Here is a 20026-nt window from a genome sequence, read left to right as displayed (position 1 = left end):
CGCGAGATAACTTTGACGAAGGAGCTCGCTTTAGCTGTGAGTTTCTGAATCACTGTACTTTATCATGATAACACTTCATGAAAATAAAAGCCCCACTCCTCCCTCCCGAGACAAGAAAACACCACACTCCCTTTTTCGCGAGCTTGTCAGTGTGATAGTAATGGAGTTCCAGCCTCAACAAAATTGAGGTGTTTTGTTTCAGTTTACCACTCTGCAGGCAGAGGACGTCTGTGTAGCACACTAAGTAATCCTGCTGGCAGGCGGAAATTTCTGTAGTTCTCTCTGAGTTGGTTAGGTAGTGCCAGTGCTTCAGAACCACCGTAGTGGTTCAGAGGTAGACATTTGGGCTTCAGGAAGCTGAGGTCAAACAGTGGCAGTAAGCTCCTGTACTCTGTACAGAGCTGGTTTTTTTCAGCTTCTTTAGAGCTGTTTTCTTTTGGCTGCTTTGCGTAGTGTACAGGTTTTAAAAACTAACTGGTTCTTAATGGTGATTTGTTGCTTACTGCATGCTTATGGTATGCATCTTAGTAAGTCATTCTAGCACTCCTCTTTCTCTCAGCTAAAAATAAGTGACTAATATTAGAACAGTTAAGTGATTATTCTTACTAGCAGCAGACAAGTTCACAGTAGCAGCCACTTATAAAGTTTTTTTGATTGGATTATAGAATGGCTTTTTTAGAGATCATATTTTAGACTTTTTTAATATTAAACGATGGATAAAAGTGTTGGAAATTAGTGCTTAGGCAAGGAGGAGAGATACATAAACTTTCAGTGAAGTTCATGCAGAAATGTACTTACGTTCTAAAACTTTCAGAAGCCTTTAACTGGTGATGTGTAGTGGCCAGTTGCAGTCCCGAAGTGTTGATCACAAAGCTACTAGCTTGTCTCTTCATATAGTGTCTCTTCTTGAAAATTAATTTCTTAAATTTTTTTTCTAACTAGCTCTGACTCTTTTATGGTGCACTTCTTTCTGGAATACTAATGTTGGCATACTACACATGGAACCCTTGGTTTGCTTGACATGTCTCACAGTATTTTTGTTTAGTAATATAGCTTGTGGTGCTAAAGGCCCTTTAATCGAAACAGCTTTTGCTTACTTTGGCACTGCTAGAATATTTTAAATGCCCATAGCATTCCTGGTAATTTCCAAAATTGGGGGCAGGGATTAAGTGGGAGGCTGCATAATAAGACCCTACAAGCATGTAGTGATTTAATCACTTGGGAGAGATGCAAGGAAATTATACTCATAGATTAGGACTTCAGTATTTTGATGAATGCTCTGCAGAGAATTAGCAGTTGAAAAAGGGAAAACTAATTTGGAGATCATGAGAAATCCTTCACAGTGACTTGAGGGGTGGATGTCACATATCAGACAGGTTATCAATGTTCTGAACAAGATGCCCAAGTAACAGCAAAGCTGACAGAGCTGCCCTGGCTGGTGTGGCCCCTTGGAGATCAGTGTAAGCTGAGAAGTCTGCTCGAGAAGCCGAGTAAATAGTCTTTAAGCCACATCAATCTGTGTGCTTGCATGCTTGGCGGGGCTTGAACAAGCTGACTTGAAACTAGCACTTAATGATTAGGGAAGGAATAGCAATTGTGGTGTAGGTAGTAGTTGGTCAGGACTGCTGTAAGGTAGTGCTAAAGCTCCTTTCTTGCTCTCTCCTGTCTTCCAGTTCTGTTTTGTTTCCATTTTCTCAGTCTAGATGCTTTTCCCCTGGAAGACCTGTTGTGCTTACAGGTGTGATGTTGTTTGGGAGTGAGGGGCTGAGCAGCTTCAAGCTCTGCCGCTTCACAGCCTCACAGAAGGCATGGATGAAGTATTTGAATATGTTCCCCTGTCATGGAAGGGGAAAAGCATCATAAATAAGAATTAATATAGGAGTGCTTGTGTGTTTCCTGCCAATTAAAGTCGGTCTTCAGCTTAGGTGACTTTTTAAGTGAACGGGGCAGATGCTGTCTAAAATAAGCATACTCATGATAGCTTAGAAAAGCTAAGGTTGAAGTTTGGTGTCATGTATTTGGGGTTTACTTCTAGTAAGCTTAGCCTAATCTTCTATTTTGTTTATTTAAAATTGAGCTGTAAACTTGCCTTCAGAGTATGTTTCAGTTTAAGCAGTTTTGATTTTTTTTTTTCTTTCACTCAAGAATTCATACTATAAACTCTCTCAGAGATAGTCTTAAACATTGGCTTTATGGAATCAAGTCAGCCCTGTCTGTACAGGGCATGGCAGTAGTCTTTGTAAGTAATCTAGTAGGCTTTAGAGGAAAGCCTTGGGGTTCTTGTCATGCTTTCATGGCTCACTTGCCAAGTTGTTTTGTTTTGTTTTCAAGAAATGCTCACTGTCTTCTAATATGTATTGGTGGGAGCCCAGGCTCCAGCAGTGTAAGGTTGATCTGATGTTGTTTCATGTTTGATAGAACTGTGGATAGTATTGTACCTGTAACTGACTAATCCTTTGGTTTCTCAGCAAATTCCTCATGTTGCTGTTGCCGAAAATAAGGTTTGCTGCTCTAATTGCAGATGATTTCAGCTAATAAGACACAAAAAGTCTGGAAGTATATAGCCTTGCAGCAGTGGCTTGTTGCTGCTCAGTTCATTCAGGCATACATTTTCCATTTTTCAGGGTAAGGAAATGTTAGGCATTACTTCAAGTGCCCTCTCTGAGGACTTGTTCAGCTTCTCTGTAATGTCCTTTTTGTTCTCCAACTTCTTCAATAACCTTAAGAGATTTATTTTTTGATAAAATCTAAATATACAGGTGTTTGTAGGATTTAATTAATTCTTATCCATAGAATTCTGAAAGCATTTTAAAATTTTATTTAATGAAATAATAATAGTTTATAAGCATGCAACTAGTCAGTCTCCTGGGAATGATGTGGGGAAGTTACTGAACTATTAAATTTGATAACTGGGAAGTTATGTTATGCTAATTAGGATCTCCCAAATGAGATGGATACCATAGCTGAGGTAGCCATTATTAACCCACCACTGGAGCAGTGGATGTTTGAAGTCTCTGACATTTAAAGACCCCTTCCTTTTAAAGACAGGAGTTTGGAGCAGTTGCTTAAAACCTTCTGGTGTAACTTAGGACTGATTCTTGGTGTGGTTGTTGCTTGTGCAGGAGGACAGGCAGCCTAGGAAGAGTGCAGGGGGTTTCCTCCATACGGACTTTCAGGCGAGGAGGTGAGGATGCCTGGCCACTGCAAACTGCTGAAGTGACACAATTGCAGAGGACAGATGCCAGGCTGGTGCTAAGAGTCAGGAAGGCTTTCAAAAGGGAAAGTCACGCTTCACATTTGTCAGTCTCATTTGGAGAAGACTTAATCCCAGATAGATATTCTTGGTTTAGTTTTTCAAAAGGTGTTTGTGAAGGTCATCATGCAAGGCTCAGAAAGGAGGCTTCTGTGGAATGCTGTGGGTTGTTTCTTGATTCTGGACTTTTATTTATACTTTTTAAAAATGTTAATTTTTCAGAGTTAAGTCTCTCCATGTTTTATGCTGGAATTTTTTCTTATTTGGCTGTTTATATGGAAGAGAACAAGCACTGAATAGCAAGAAGAGTTCAGTTCTGAACTATTTGTGGCACAAAAAGTGAAGGCCACCGAAAACTTTCATGTTTTTGGAGCAAGTTGAGTCATAACATGTAAAATTGGTTGTAGATGAATGTAGGACTTGGAAATCCTAATTATTGCAGACCTTGGATGGGCTGTGAGATGGATTGCCCCAAGTTTGAGATTTTTACAGGTATTTGAAGTTTTGTTAAAACAGTTCCCCCTATATATTGAAAACTGGTGATTCCTGGGAAATCCATAGGCTGTTATGCTGCTGCCCAGGTACACTGCGAGTCTGTGTTTGCAGTGCAGTGTGCTTTGCTCTTTGCCCTGGTTCCTCCCCCAAGCCTCCTTGGAAGGAGGAGTATGAAATTAGAGGGAGAAAGACCTTAACAGAAGATTCAGAAGTTAAGTAAGTACTTGCCTGTCTTCAAGCTATCAGGATTTATTTTGATTTTGGTAGAAACAGTGGCTGCAAAGTAGCAGGCTCCAAACAAGAAGTTGTTAACAAAAAGGTGGAATCCTTTTTGTTAACAAAACTTTTTGTGAGTGAAGCTAAACCCTTTGCTTGGAATGTTGATGAGGCACGAATAAGTGGAGGCTGAGAACATTCTGGTGAGAACTGCAGTAGAGCTTGTCTTACCCAAAGCCTCTCTCTGCATCCAGCCCTTGTATCTTACCTCTCGTGGCCTGTCCCAGGTGTGTCTGATGTCAGCTCTGATCTGCTGTGATTCGTGCGATTTTTGGCTGAATCACCGTGTTCTTAAGGATGGAATGTCGATATTAAATTGATGTTGAAGGCTTGCATTGGTAATTGTCTTGAACGTGCTTGCAGATGCCAAAATAAAATTGTCACTTTTAAAGCCTGGTGTTTATTTTACTGTGTTTTGTATCAGATACCACAAAACAGTGCTGGTGTTCATGGTTTCATTTACTTAACTGCTCTCAGATGCAGTTCCACTAGCTTGTGGAGCCACCTGCTTAGTCTGAGTTCTTGCTAAGGAAATTGTAATTCATCCCAGGAGATGGGGTAGATTGGGCTATTCAGTACTTCTGCACAAAGTGCAGATTGAAAATTAGTGGGAAATGTCTGTCTGGGCTATGATTTGTGTCATTTCTAGTGTTGCTGTTATGGTGTTTGCTTTGTAGGGCCACACATGTTCATAAACAGGAGAGAACTGTATTAAGTCAAGCAATGAAAAGTTACAAATGCAAAGTACTTGCCAGCAAGAGCTCTTTCTACTCTGTTTTCTTATTTCTGCCCTTTTAAAGCAAAGGATATTCTAGGAATTGAGATTATATTGAGTCTGTGTGCACAGCACAAAATCACACTAGGCCTTAAGGCAAGCTTATTGATAATGCCTTCCCCTTTTAAAAGAGGTGGAGTTTAGAGGGGTGTTAAAGAGGTCTGTGGACAATAAATGGTGAAAAAACATTCTCTTATCGTACATGTTCTTTCCCATAATAAATAGAATATCAATTTCATTCTGCCAATAATAAAGAATACAAGCAGCAAGTGATTACAGCTGTTACTACCAGCTGCATTATGTACCGAGTTTTGCATCTTCTGATGATTTGAACTTGAATAATTATGAAAATCTGGTTGAGGAGCAAAAATGCTGTTGTTGTATACAGAGTATCATGAAAATGAAAGCTTAGACATTACTGTGACATTAATACATTGACCAAAATGTTACCACCGTGTAGTGCTGGCTGCTTATTCTGTTGCACATCATTGTCTGTGTTCTGACTCAGCACTGTTTTGCATTGCTAAGTCCCCAGGTCTGGGCAGGAATGATGTGGCCTGTCAATTTTTACAACTGAAGCAAGCAAGGATGTATCTATGTTGTCTTCCTCTTTTTATTTCAGATGATGAGGTTATGTTAACTGCTCTTACCAGGGGAGTAATAGCAGACATGGGGTGGCCATGCATATACAAAATCCTGGTATGGTATGGAGAATGGGTAGAAAAACATGTTGATACTCTGGAATGGTTACCCTAGAATGGGACTAGAAGTTTAAGATGCTTGAGACAGGATTTTCTTGGCCTTCGTGACCCAAAGCCCCCCTTCCAGCTGATACTTCTTTTCATTCTCTAAAACACTGGTGACTTGAAGTCAGTGTGGAGAGAGAGAGAGGGATGCTGTTTGGAAAACCTCATGAAGAGGTTTCTAGTCTGTTTCTGAACTTCAGTGGTATCATGATACTTTCTTTTTGTGTATCAGCATTGGAAATATTCATATAGTTTGTAATATGAGGAGCATTTCCAGCACAGATGCTGAATGCCTTCAAACAAGATGGACAGACCTTGCTATCAAACTGGTGAATAATTTAATAATTATTTATTAGCTTAGAAGCGCTAACTGCTGAGTGTTGCCTAAATCTAAGGTACCGATTCAACTAATTTTGTCAGCTGCTGTAGGAAGTGGATTGCCTGTTTTGTGTTGATGGCATTGTTTTGTAGATGTGCAGTAAAACAAGGCTTTTTAAAAGGTCCGAGTGTCAAATGCCAATTAAGAATACTGACAGTGTGCTGATGTTCCTGTATTGGTTGTGCCTGGTTTTGGTCAGGAATGTGTATCAGTAATTTGATCAATCCCAAAGTAGTTGTCAGATAGCTCCTAGGAAAAGGTGCTGATGAGAAGCTGTGCCATTGATAACTCTGCGGGTTTTTACTACTGAACTTGATCACCATTGTGACTGGGAGAGATTTCCAGCATAACTGACTTCCAACACTCTTCCCATAAGGCTTGATGGAAATCTTGCCCTTTTTCCCTAGGCTCTGAAGTTCCACATTTAGTCCTTGGTTTCCTACTTTAGGCAGCATTTCCATCAGTGTTACGGAGCATTGAGAAGAGTAATTTTTTTTAAATGAATCCTAGGTGTTGCTGAAATCTTCCCCGAGTTCTGCACCAAAATCTTGGCAACAGGAGCCAAGACACTACTTGGCAAGAAGAATGTAGAAACTGTTGGGTGCTGAGAGGTCTGCAGGCAGGATTATATGGAAGAACAGCAGCAGGGAAGACTAAAACAAGTGATGTCTTAAACAAGTCTTATTGAGGGAGCTGTGGATGTTTAGCCTGGAGAAAAGGAGGCTCAAGGGAGGCCTTATTTATCACTTGCTGTAACTGCCTGAAAGAAGGTGGTAGTGAGGTGGGAGTCAGTATTTTCTCCTGTGTAACGAGTGGCAGGACACGAAGAAATGGCCTCAAGTTGCATCAGGGGCGCTTTAGATTGGATATGAGGAAAAGTTTCCACGCAGAAAGGGTGGTTAAGCACTGGAACATGCTGCCCAGGGAAGTGGTTGAGCCACCAACCCTTGGGAGTATTTGCAAAGGCGGGTAAATATGGCACTCGTGAACGTAGTTCATTGAGAACATGGCAGCTGGACTTGGCAATTATAGAGGTCTTTTCCAGCCTAATGTTTCTCTCATTTGTTTTTCTAATAAAACTTGAAGCTGTGTTTACCCAGCTATGTTAAAACTGTTTAATTTGGTTTGAAGTGCTTATTTTTCTGTTTGGTGGTTCTGATGCTCCATCATGTTTTTGGCAAGGCAGCCTGTTGATGTGCAGACCTGTCTCAACAGAATGTGGGCTGTACAAGTAGGATCAGAGAATAATGTTAAAATGCTGGTTATGGTTTGGATTTTGTGTTTGATAAGCTCTTATCAAGAGACAGCAGAATCAATTTTTAAATTGCAGTGTTGTTGTTAAAGAAATTGCACATAGAATTACAAAGCAGCTTGGGTTGGAAGGGACATTTAAAGGCCATGGAGTCCAACCCCCTGCCATTAGGAGTGACATCTTCAGCTAGATCTGATGGCTCAGAACTCCCTGAATATTTCCAGGAGCGGGTCATCTGTCACCTCTGTGGGCAGCCTATTGCAGCCTATTTCACCACTGTAATCATAAAAAATGTCTTCCTTATGTCTAGTCTGAATTGATCTTTTAGCTAGAAACATCACCCCTTAGCCTATCTCAATAGGCCCTGCTAAAAAGTTGTCCCCACCTTTCTTACAAGCCCTCTTTACACAAGCTCACCATCAGGTGGGTTAGTGTACAATTTGGATTGAAGGTCAGCGCAGCTTTGTTACAGTCACAGACCATCTTAAACAACTTTAAATTATTGAAACATGTAAGCTGATCAGGGAAGCCTGTTTGCTGTGTTTAACACTATTTGGTTTGATGCAATAGCTGTCCTCAGTCTTTGAATGTGATACTGCTCTTTATCTAGTCTTCACATAAAAATGCTTTGTGAAATAATGCATCACTTGAATACCTTCAGAGGCACTGGGGCCATGGAGTGAAGAAGGGAATTGGTTGCTGCAGCTGCAGTCTCTCTTCCAGTCACCAGTTGAGATTATTTTTTGTTAAGACGACTACTTGGAAGTGAGTCCTAATGTCTGAGATAATAGGATGTTCTTCAGCCATAAAATTGCCTGTATATTAAACTCTGTGTGTGAAAAATGTAACTGTTCTCTCAGTGCAGGGCCTTTTTCAAAGCAGCAGATGCTATGTCTGGGTAGATGTGGTTTGTAAAATCATCCCTGCACTAACCTGATATTGTAAATAGTTAAACACAAGTAAGATATAAATTACACATGTCATTGAGTAGTGATATGTGGAGTCCTGTTTTACAAGTAATGCCAGTGATTCAAATCCTTGATTCTCTTCATATTTAGTAGTGGAAGGGATTTTAGGTCTTGAAAAAAATAACATACAAAAAAAAAAAAGAATTTATTTTACTTAGCATTTTGCTAAGTAGATGCAGCAAAGCATCGTAATACAGGAATCAAATCTTTTCTTGTTTCTCATTGTTGTATCCTTGTTAGTAGGATTTTTTACCTTTACAATTACAGATACTTCTCAGATGCAGTGCCAATTTGACATCTGTGTAGAGGCACTTGATACTTACCTGAGAGTGCACAAAATGGTATCTAGATTGGTATGGCAGTCTACAAGCAGATTATATGGTTGAGTTAGTGTTGAAAAAGGGAATAAATGAGATTTTTGCCAGATGAGGTAGGATCCTTCTAGGAACATCTTGTAGCAGAAGTTCTGAAAAACGTTTTGGTCTTGCCACAATTTCCCTTTGAGGTTTCAAGTGTGTAAACATTCACGATCTGATTTTAGCTTCAGCAGGAAGTGATTGCCATAAAGGGGTGATGGGGAGCATCGCATCAAGCACTACACAGTTAAAAAAAACAACTCAGCAAATTAACTTGAGCTTTTAGTGAACCAAAGACTTAATGCAATGAGACAGATTCTAGTAAATGCATTTCAGCTACACTTGTCCTGATAAGTAAAAAAACCTTGAGAACACATATGGAGACATCAGGTTTCCCAACTATGTAATGTCCATCTGTCCTACCTCAAAGGAGGCTGTAGTAACATGGGGGTTGGTCTTTTCTCCTAGAAGCTTCAGGATAAGAGGAAATGGCCTCAAGCTGCAAGGGGAGTTTAAATTTGATATGAGGAAAAATTTCTTCACTTGAAAGGGTTGTCCAACATTGGAAGAGGCTGCCAAGGGAAGGGGTTACATCACCAACCATGGGTACTTACAAGATGTAGATGTGGCCCTTGGGGACATGGTTTAGAGGTGGACTTGGCAGTACTGGATTGAAGTTTGGACTTGGGCCTCCAAAATTTTCTCTCAACCTAAATTAAGGATGTGGGTTATCTTGTCAGCAAGCCAAAAAACTGAATACTGAACTCACTTTTCCTCTCAGTGTGGAGTGTGTTAATTTCTCCTTCCCATTCATCTGTTGGGCATTCGAAAATGTCATCTTGTCTGTCCTCCAAAAATCACATTTGTCTCTAATTATCTTCAATTCAGTTCTTATTCTAGGCCTGAGACTGAACTCTATAGGATAAAAATGTCAGAACAAGGATAATGGATCTGATTTTCTCCAGTAGTTAATCTATTTTGAGTGCACACTTGTCTCAAATAGCTTCTGGTTAAGCACTGCTGTATATCTGGGGTTTCACTCAACATTGCAAGAGTTGTAGAACCGTGAATGAATGTTCACTATTGCTAATTTTTAGGCAGACTTGAATAAGTTTAGAAAGAATACATAGCACATTGTTGGCATTTTCCTAGGATTCCCTAAAAATGATACAAATCATCCTAAGTTAATGAAGAAAGCAGATGAACAGGACAGTGTCACCTTCCCCTAGAGGGAACTCCAAGTTTTGCCACAACCTAGGTTATTTCTGGTAAAAGATGTTGAAACTAGTTCTCAGTTAAAAAAAAAAAAAAAAAAAAAAAAGCCAAACAGATATTTTCTGTTGCTGTTGTTTTAATGTGAATTCCCATAGTATAACTGTTTGCTTCTCTAGCCATCCTGCCTGAAATCAGTCAGGCAGATCAACCTGATCTCATATCAAGGTTAGCTGTCTTTTGTTTTGAGAGTTGATTTTGGTGACCTCCAAGGGTTGCTGCTGGCCTAAATTGTGCTATGATTCAGTCTGCACTTAGTCATGATTAGCTGCAATTTCTCGAGTTGCAGGCAGCAAGAACCTAAAAACTGTCTGCAGTTAAGCCCTTCCTCACAGACTGGGGGAGGACCCTTGTTTTGCTACCTTAGCCAATTCTCCAAAGTGAGTATGCATGTGTTTCTGTATTGCTTTTACCCTGTGAAATAATGGGATAATCTGTTCTGATTGCAAAGGAGTTACTATCTCCATATTAATTTAACACAGATTTTGCCTTTATCCTGGAAGATTGATGGAGTGGGAATGATCTATGAGAGACTGCTAAAGCACTCAAGCACATAACTGAAATGACATATCTTCTCCTGAGAATAGCTATCTAAATTACAGCAGGACAATACTCCTTATTAGCTGAAAATGATGCCAAGTTAAGCCTGGCTTGGTAGTTTTCCTACAGTTAAAAACCATAAGTGACCTGGAATCACTTTCATGCTTACTGACACAAGCATGCCTTTAACTGGTTTAAACAGATTTGTCTTAGTGATCCACTGTAGTGTTCACTAGTTGATTTAAATTGCTAAAACCTTAGTGATTTAGGTAGTATCTTCCTAAAGAGGAAAAGGGACCCACGTTCACATTTTGTTTCTTGCATATGTTCCCACAGCTGAACCGTACAGTTTCCCAGTTTACCTAGTAATTAGGTGAATGGTATTCTAAGTATATCTATAAGTAGCCTTTAGCTGTACTATTACAGGTAGAAATTAAATGTTTTATTTTTTTAATACGTCGGTAAATTCTCCCACCCTGATACCTCTATCACTTAATCAAATGAGGTTATAATAAGTGTTTCCTACTTCATGGTTTTTCTCTTTTTTCTAAAAGTCTGTATTGGCAACTAGGAAAGTTTTCTGTCTTGAAATGTCTTTTTCTGGGAAGTCACTAGGCCAAGGAAACGGGCTTTTGAAAGAAGTGTCTAGACTCCAAGATTAATTCTCCTCAAAAGTTCTGTTGAGTCAAGATTCCTAACTGAATTCTGTTTTAAGAATTTCTGAATTGAAGTAGATATTGCTACTTCCCTTTCATATTTCTGTTGAAAAGGAATTACTTTTTTAATAAAAAAGTAGACCATGAGGTAGAGTATTTGTTGCATGTTCTGAATGCTGAGAAGAAGCAATTTAATATGAATAGGTATGTTTGTCTAGAGGATGGTGGTGATCTGATCACCATACCTTGCTGGATGAGTGACTACATTTGTAATAATATGTTAAGGTACTGTGGTTTTAAATGCATTTCAATGATTATGTTTCACATCTTTTACAGAAATGTTATGAACAAAAACAGTACAAAAATGGACTCAAGTTCTGCAAGATGATCCTTTCTAACCCAAAATTTGCTGAACATGGAGGTAACTGCAGACTAAAGATTATTTTTTTGTCTCCTGTCAAGAGCTTAAGTGTTTTATTAGTCTACATCATACTGTTGAGAAAAAAAGAGCATGTTGTGGAATGTGATTCTGTTGTTATGACTGAATAATTACTCTGGATTTTCAGTCTTTGTGGATTCAGATCAGGTTTCCACTCTGCCTCAGTCAAACAGTCCTGTGCACTGGGATGTTGAAGATGAAAATACATGGTGGAAGCAGCACTTCACTGAAGCTTCCAACTTGCCTTTCTAGGTTTCTGGGTCAGAATGCTAGTGTGGGTTTTCCTTACATTCCTATTTAAAGCAAGCCCAGCCTTTTTTTGAATATTATATGAATGTGTTCTGCCAATAAATTAAAAATCTGGAGGGTTTTTTGTCAAGTTCATAAGCTTAAATTTCCTGCACTGCATATCAAGTTGCTGCTTAAAGGGAGCAGAGTTAAGTGTAATACTATTGCTGTTAATACTTGAAGCTGAAGACAGAATCTGGTGATCCTGCTCTGATAAGTATTGTAGGAAGCAGGGCAGCAGAATATTGCTTCAATTTACATCTGTTAAATTCTATTTACATCCTCAATAGGATACTCTAGTCTTACTGTATTACAGGTTTCTGTTACATTATTCAGACACTTTGCTTCTGATACAGTGGATTTTTGGGGGGTTGTTTTCTGTTGAAGCAACCTGAGTGTGCATGTACTGTGTCAGTAAAATTATTTTCCTACTTGATGTTGTCAGATCTTGTCAAAATGTTTGACTAATCCTTTTTGTGCTTCCATCCATGTCTACTGTTACTTTGTTATCTTCATTACTTCCCTAGAGATAAAAGTAGGTTTTTTTGTTGCTTCAAATCTAGAGTGGTTCAGCTCTGACCTAATGCATTTGTCTCTACTAGCACTTCTGTTTTTGTAACATCTCAGTATACAGATCTGTCTTTTCTGCTCTTTCTGCCTCTTAAACTTTTCCAGGACAGCTAGCTGTCTTGGCAAGCCACATACTACGTGGCTTTGAGCCACTCATGGCTTTGAACCTTGGGAGTAAAGCCTGGAATGGACAGCTGAGGCAGAACTAAGCCAGTGAAATGATCTGGTGGAAAGCTGCACTTGTCACCTTAAGCCTCAGAGAAAAGGAGTTTCAAAAGTTTAGTGAGAAGGTGGCAAAAGAGATGGATTGATGTGGCTGGACAGTTATCTCCCTGGTGTGGGACGGCAGGATTAGCTTGCTCCCTTTCCCAACAGCGCAGATATTCTTCATAAAATGTCCTAATGTTATTTGAAAGGTATCATTCTGGCTTTCTCTGTTCTTACAGTGTGGATGTAGGACAACTAAAAAACAACAACAGAAAAAAGCCCTTGACTAATTTTGGGTCATCATTCACTTATAGGTGTACTGTGCAGAAAAAGTGTAAAATGGGTCTATCAATAAAACTTCAAACTGCTGTTAGAGGTGACCTTGAGGTTATGGTCTGTTGCTATTAATACTGGGGAAGAGGTTGTAGTTGGAGGAAAAAGCAGCATTATGATGAAAAAAGTGACTGATCTTCTGGCAGGAACCAAAACAAGTGGTCTCTTATTTAACAAAAACACTGAAATGTGAATCTGGGACAGCTTTCAGACATAGTGCATGCATTACATGCAACTTGCTTGTCTACTGTGTGCCTTGAAGAACGGGGGAAGAGGGAGAGCAGTAGTCATACCAGCATACTGTTTGCAATCTTGTGCCTCTCAGAATGTTGATTAAAATGTTATTGCATTGTGGTCTCATACACTCGTAGTAGGGTAGCAGCAAATATGCTTCCCTTAACTCATGTTTTGTAAGAAGTCTGGAACAGGGGAACAGACTGTGACAGCGATTTGTTTCTTGTGGTGGACACAGACTTTTTTCCCCTTGGCTTTTCATGGAGAACTTTAATACGCATTGAGGAGCTCTCTAAATTTGCTCCAGCTTATTGTTATCTCCCTCAAAGGCAGCTAAGTGTATTTTTTAATTAATAAAAGTTTATGTTGTCTGTTTTCATCACATCTGCGTGATGCTCTACAAGTGATCTTTTTAGGACAAGTTTCAAGAAAGGAAATGATCCATGTAATAGTCTTCAGCTGTGCTAGGCTGCTGTCGTGATCTAAATTTATTTTTTAATGGGGAACTTTACTGTGTAACAACTTCAAAGGATATCTGCACTGTGAAGCTGGCATATGGAAGTCAGAAACATAAGTATCTGATACTTCTTACAGAGACTCTTGCGATGAAAGGACTGACCTTGAACTGCTTAGGGAAGAAGGAGGAAGCGTACGAATTTGTTCGGAAAGGACTTCGTAATGATGTGAAGAGTCACGTCTGTATCCTTTGTAGTACAAAACCTGATCGTTTTGCTATGGCACACTGTTGATGGAAGTCTAAGATGTGGAGTTGGTGACAAACACTTCTGATGCACAAAATTTTTGTTGGCAAATCAAGTGGAGTTCTGTGTGTTTTCCTTACTGTAAAAGCTGGAGTCTAATTGAGGTTACAGATAGGCAAACAAGGAAAAGTAGAAATCACACATGAATTCCATTGTTAGAATGAAACACTTCGATGAGTAAGAATTCCTACTGTAATTGTGGCAGCATGTTTTAAACAATAAATCTGTGCCTAACTCTTACAGTCTGGTGGAGTTTGGATAATTTAATTTGTATAACAGTTCTCAGAGGGTTCTGAATGTGACTTAAGCAGTAACATGTCATTAAAAAAAATTGGAAACATTTAATAGTCTGCAATGTGTTAGTAAAGTCTGGCTGCAGTAATCCATTTTCCTTTGTAAGGGTACTGATCTTCAAGGAAGATGTCAAGTTGTTTGGCCTGTAACACAAGTGCACTGCAGTTACTTTGTGAAAATTGTAAATGTATCTTCCTTAACCTGTATTAGGTTGGCATGTCTATGGTCTTCTGCAGCGTTCAGATAAGAAATATGATGAAGCCATCAAGTGTTACCGGAATGCGCTCAAACTAGATAAAGATAACCTACAGATCTTGAGAGATCTCTCTCTGTTGCAGATTCAGATGAGGGATTTAGAAGGATATAGAGTAAGTATTCGCTTTGAATTCCCACTCATTGCTGCTCGCCTTCTCTTGTTCTATTGCTTTGTGAAGCCTTTTATTGGTAGTATTTCTGTTGCTACTCTTTATCTGTTTCAAAAATATTTTAAGCTACTGTTTAGGAAAGCAGGAAAAGATATTGCAGTAAAGCTCTATATGAAGTTGAGAGCAGAACTAGAAATATTTGTTCTGTGCAATTGGATTCACTAGTCACTTTGTAAAAATAGTTATTAACTAATTTTTTACTAAAATAGTAAGAAAAAGGTACAGTACTTAAATTAGCAAGTATTTACCAAGCAACTGTGAACCCTACAACCTCTGTTTTGGGTGCAAATGCTGAGGGTGTTTTTGGTAAGAAGTACACTATGACATTTCTTGTTAGTATGTGGGTAACTTGCCCCATGATAACTGATTCTGGAATCCCAGTGATGATGATGATTATTATTATAAATAAAACCTTAAAATTTGTCCCAAACCAGTGAGTTGTTTCAAAATGGCTGAACTGATTTGTCTGTTTCATATGAAGTAGAGGACTGGACTGTGGGCTTGGCATTAGTTGGTCTCCTTACTAAGGATGTTCATTCCCTTGAATTTGCTAATGTAAAGGGAACATAGAATTGCTGACCCAAGTATATGATTTGACTCGAGAAGAAGTTCTGAGAAGTGTTGCAGTAGTTTGTGAGGACTTTGTACCTATGAGAGTGAATGCTACTCTTTCAGTGGCAGTGAGCTCCTGCCTTCTGCTGGAAAGGGCTTTCTGAGATTTCAAAGCTCTATCTTTGGAAATAATTTAGGCCCTTAGGAGGTGCTCTTGAGAATGACACCTTCTTTGTCTCCTCAAATAGATTTTATGCATTGTTACATGGCTTGTGTATTTAAATGTAACCTCCAAATTTATGAAACAGTAATGTGCTGCTTTTCACCATGCTGTTAGAATTTCAAAGGTTGCCTAGGACTTTTAATTTTCAAAAATCCTTTGAAAATATTAGCTGTCTTGGTGTTAAATCATGATACATGTGTAGTAACTCTGGTTAAAACTCTGGTTAAAAATTCTTCTTTTAAAATTGCTTTTCTTTTACTGAAGGAGACAAGATACCAGCTGCTTCAACTGCGCCCCACACAACGTGCTTCCTGGATTGGATATGCTATTGCATACCACTTGCTAAAAGATTATGATATGGCCTTAAAATTACTTGAAGAGTTTAGGAAAACCCAGCAGGTAAGAGTTCCTGGTCTGGAAAGAGAACACTTTTTGTATAAGGGATGGAATCTGAGGAATTAATTCTTTGGAAATAGAAAACAATTATTAATTGGGAATAAATTTGTTGTTTGTGAAGCTTTCTGCTTTGAGAAATAAGCTGTAAAAGTTTAATTTATAAGAGCAGTCTCATGTGAAGTAACTAAATGTTTGTGAGACTTGTAGCTAGAGAAAACCTGTGATGATCCTGCCCCTTTACAGCAGGTGAAACTACAGAAAATACTTTAATATTTTGGATGTGCTCATTTGCCCTTTCTCCTGCCATAGTCTGGATGCCATTACATCTCTACAAAGAATGAAATATTGTCACTGGTTTGTATGCATCTGTATCTAGTACACTTAAAATCAATGCTTGGTTTCAAAGTAACATTAATGTGTAGCTGAAGAGTCTTTGATCAGATGTGGTGTTGGTGAGATCTGAGTAAATCAAATTGTACAATCCTAAAATCACTGAATTTAACCTTGTTTAGAGAGAGGCTATTCCCTTGTTCTGTTAGTGGTAATGCAGAGCTATAAAGTCTATATTAGCAGAACAGAGTTGATGTGTTGATTATTCTTTCAGTGTGGAAAGAAAAAGAAACATGTTTATAGATCCATTCAGCTGGGGAGGCATCTGGGAAGTACTGTGTTATTGGAATACGAATCCCAATATTACCAGTTAGATTGTGCCTGGGCCAGTCTGACCCTCGCTGCTGGGCCAAAGGCAGCAACTGCGGTGTATCACCCCAGAGATACCTTGGCTTGCTGGAGGTTGCAGCTGGGCACTGACCAAGTCCAGGCTTGTTAGGAACCCCGTTTACCTCAGGAGGAAAGGCTTCAGGCTAATGGTGAGGAGGAAGGAGACGGATTCTGCCGGAGGGTTTATATCCAGAGTTTTATTCCACGGTCACAGATGTCTGAATGTAGGCAACAGCTCCAACAGAATTCCCGACCGCATGGCTTGATTGGGCTTTTAAGCTCCGGGACAGGGGGAGGGGAAGGGACAGGTGAGCCACCAACCAGGTGAGAGGGGCAGGGTCTCAGGGGAAGATGACACCCAGACAGGCCAATGACCTCTGGGCATAGGGGCATCTTTTGAACTTGACCAACCACAGGATGACCTTCCTGGAATGTTAAGCCTGATTGACAGGACTCACTCAGTAAGGGGGCGAGGGGGAAGGGAGAGAGGTATTGGCACACCTGGGGAAGGGACCCGGAAGTTTGAAACAGGATATTACAACACACTGCAACACTGTGTAAAAATACTAAGATATTACCCGACCTCTAAATTGTGTTTTCAAAACAAAAATCTCATATCCTTTTTGAGTTGTTATAAATGGAATTAAATGTAAGAAAGGAAATAAATGGCTAGGAGAGACCAGTGTTTGTCTTGATCACTTATCATGGTCAAAAAAGGATGTTGCAGGCTGGGTATATATAGCTTGATATTTCAGAAGAGCTGTAACTTAAGCATTGAGTAAAAACTGGAAAGAGTAAGTTTTAATCAAAATTGGGTCATCTTCTGTGAGTGTTTGACAACCAAAAAGTCGTCATTCTCAAATGAGTCAGCAGCGCCCAGTCTGAGTTGGGTGCCAAAATGACTGAGTTAGAAAGAAAGACTGCATAGTAGATGGAAAACCAGAAAATGTCGCATAAGAAACTGAGGCTCCTGAAGGACTAAGAGAGCTTAGGAGTGGTATTGGCGCCTTGGAAGTGATGGTGTTTGTGTTGTTGTCTCTCTAAAAGGTTGTGTGTAAATATCTTTGTTTGAGGGCTGTCGTGATGCACTGTGTAGTCTAGTGACTAAGCCAGTTTTAAGTACTGTAGATGAATGCACTGTATTGGTTGAGTCTGCTGTGCAAGTTAGCACCATCTCAAATCTCACCCAAACAAAGACGATCTTAAGATGAGTGCAAACACTGATGCCATTTTCTGATAAAGCTGGAGCTATTTGGGAAGTTCACGTAAGTAGGAATATGGCTTGTACTTGTACCATGAGCTGGTTTAACTGTTGATTACTATCGTGTCAGTCAGAGGTATGGGGTGGAAAAGCTGCTTAGGCATTGAAGGACAGAAATATGCTACGAATATTGGACAACATAGTTTTATAGGAAATTAGTCCCATTGAGCCTCTCCTCGTTATTTTTGAGATTGTTAGAGACAGTTAAGTAGGTATATTATCTCTTCTCCTCCAAAACACTAAAAATATGTATGCACACATTAGTTGAATTTCTCTTGAAAATAGTCTTGTGCTTTGTTGTGCCAGCTCCCTGAAGAGTGTAGGCCCAGGTGGAACACCAAACACTGGAAGAGAGAATCAATGTAGTTGGGTCCAGAACAGTCAGGAGAGCCCAGGCAAACTCACAGCTCAGTTTTGCCGTGTGTTGGCTCTTCCGTAATACTCCCCAAATGTACTGCTTTTGCAGTGTCTGGATTTTTCAGTCCTGTGGTTAAAATAATTAAGTTCAGGACATTGCATGGATCTTTGAGGAGATACACATCTTGCTTGCTTTCCTTCCCAAATCTCTCCTCTTGGCCTGTAGTGCATATGCACTCAAGTTGATAGATGAACTTCTGTGATGGACTTTACAGACAATTGCATGTGACTGCAATAGAAAAGTGGTAATTTGAAAGGAGGATTAAAAGACTGAAGGGTTTCCAAATGACTTGTGAGCAGCACTCTTTAACAAATTGATGTTTTTGAGGAGTTTTATGGCAATCTGTATTAGGCCTGATACTGTCTACCATTCATGTTAATGAATAGACAAGGCAATGTAGCGCGTTGCATAAAACGCTGCTGTTGCAATAATTGAGAAATAATGGTAATGCAGGATGATGATATTTATTTATGTGAATTACTCAGGCAGCTCTGTCCTTTCAGATATGAATGCAAGCAGCCAAGACCAAGCAGCAAAACTAAGAAAAAAAATCAAGGAACTGTCATTTTAGTGATTGTAGATGAATATCTGAAGATGCAGTATTACAAAATAATGTAGCTAATCTAGCTACAAGTTGTTGCCAAAACCAGGAATCTGAGTTTTTCCTGTGTGCTCACACCACTTCCTTGTGCAGTACTGGCTGACTTGTGGAGGGTTGCTTCAGGAAGCCTAAGTTGCCAGAAAGATAATCACTCTTGGGAAGGATTGATTGGCTGAACTGAATAACTGTGAGGTGATAGAGGAAGAGGAATAATAGAGGGAAGTGAGCTGCCTTTGTTGATCCAGGCTGCAGTTAGTCTGACTTAGTTTGCTGTAAAACTGTCCCTCAGGGCAAGCTTATGGGTGAAAAGTAAAGTACACTCTTAGTTAAGCAGGAATTTTTGTCCATAAAGTACTCATTACTGAGAGATCAAGACTTAGTGATGAGCCTGTTGTCAAAAAAAGTTAGAAAATGAAAAGAATGTGGCAAGATAAGATGACTACAGAGAAAGTTATCTGAAGGGCAGAGAATTTCTTTGTTTATTGTAAACAGAAAAAGGCCTAGGTGACTTTAAAACTGTATGCTGGATTTGGGAAGAGTAGTAGCTAAGAAGTTTGCTTAGCAGGGAAAATAAAGGAAGGAATAGTGTCAGGAAGCTGATCAACAAAGTGATAATTGCTTTTTATCCTTGACAGTTTTATTCTAGTGGCTAAGTTATCACTGGAAATGGTGAATTTTCTCTTAGTGTGTTAAGATCAATGTTGCCTGTCATCTGAAAGCTGTAAATTGGCCAGATGCACAATATTTCAGTCAAAAACAGGTTATGAGGTTAAAGGCAGACATCACTGCAGGAAATGTAACAGCTTGTGCTGTCCTAGCTTAAGTCAAAATTATGTAAGAGTCAGTTCAGAATTAAAATTTTGGGAACCAAGGTGTAAAGCAACTGTGCAATTCATTTTACTGTTGTATGTCCCATTTTTCCTTTCTTCTTTTCCAGAACAATTTTTTTATTCTTAATTTTTTATTTTATTCCTAATTTTCGCATCAGGCCCACAAATACAGATATGGACAGAAAACCTCTGGAGTTTTGGGGGTCTGCTCTTAGGTATGTTTTAGCTGCATCTTGTCACATTCTTTCAGTGACAGTTGTTAGGGGGCCTGTGGTTGAAAAGCTGATCCTTCTTTGGTCCAAGAGGAGAGAAAAAAAATCTATTCTGAAACAGAATTGAGTTCAGGAGAAAGTTGGACATCTCCTGTGGAAGAATCATAACTCTTCTAGGGGGAGAGAGGAGTAAAGATGTATTAAGCAGCAATAACAATGGTGTGGACATTTTCTTTATAGAGTATCTTATCTTTATAAAACAATCTGATTATTCAGATTAACTACTGGGGTTGT

At 39.3% G+C, this 20026-nt stretch overlaps 1 protein-coding gene across 3 annotated transcripts in view; it reads left to right on the top strand.

The window, feature by feature from the left end:
- Positions 1–20026, top strand: part of NAA16 (N-alpha-acetyltransferase 16, NatA auxiliary subunit) — a 62005-nt gene that overhangs the window by 921 nt on the left and 41058 nt on the right. For all 3 annotated transcript variants that reach the window (XR_010026800.1, XM_063149373.1, XM_063149374.1), the window contains exons 2-5: positions 11305–11389; positions 13634–13738; positions 14305–14462; positions 15559–15693. Coding sequence is in view for 2 of the 3 variants with exons in the window: in XM_063149373.1 (XP_063005443.1) it covers positions 11305–11389; positions 13634–13738; positions 14305–14462; positions 15559–15693 (483 nt within the window). In the remaining variant the exon portion in view is untranslated. The remainder of the gene's footprint in view (positions 1–11304; positions 11390–13633; positions 13739–14304; positions 14463–15558; positions 15694–20026) is intronic.

Source organism: Melospiza melodia, chromosome 2, assembly GCF_035770615.1.
Source record: "Melospiza melodia melodia isolate bMelMel2 chromosome 2, bMelMel2.pri, whole genome shotgun sequence".
NCBI lineage: Eukaryota > Metazoa > Chordata > Aves > Passeriformes > Passerellidae > Melospiza > Melospiza melodia.
Note: the sequence above shows the minus strand (reverse complement) of the source record. Positions and strands in the feature narration are given on the sequence as shown.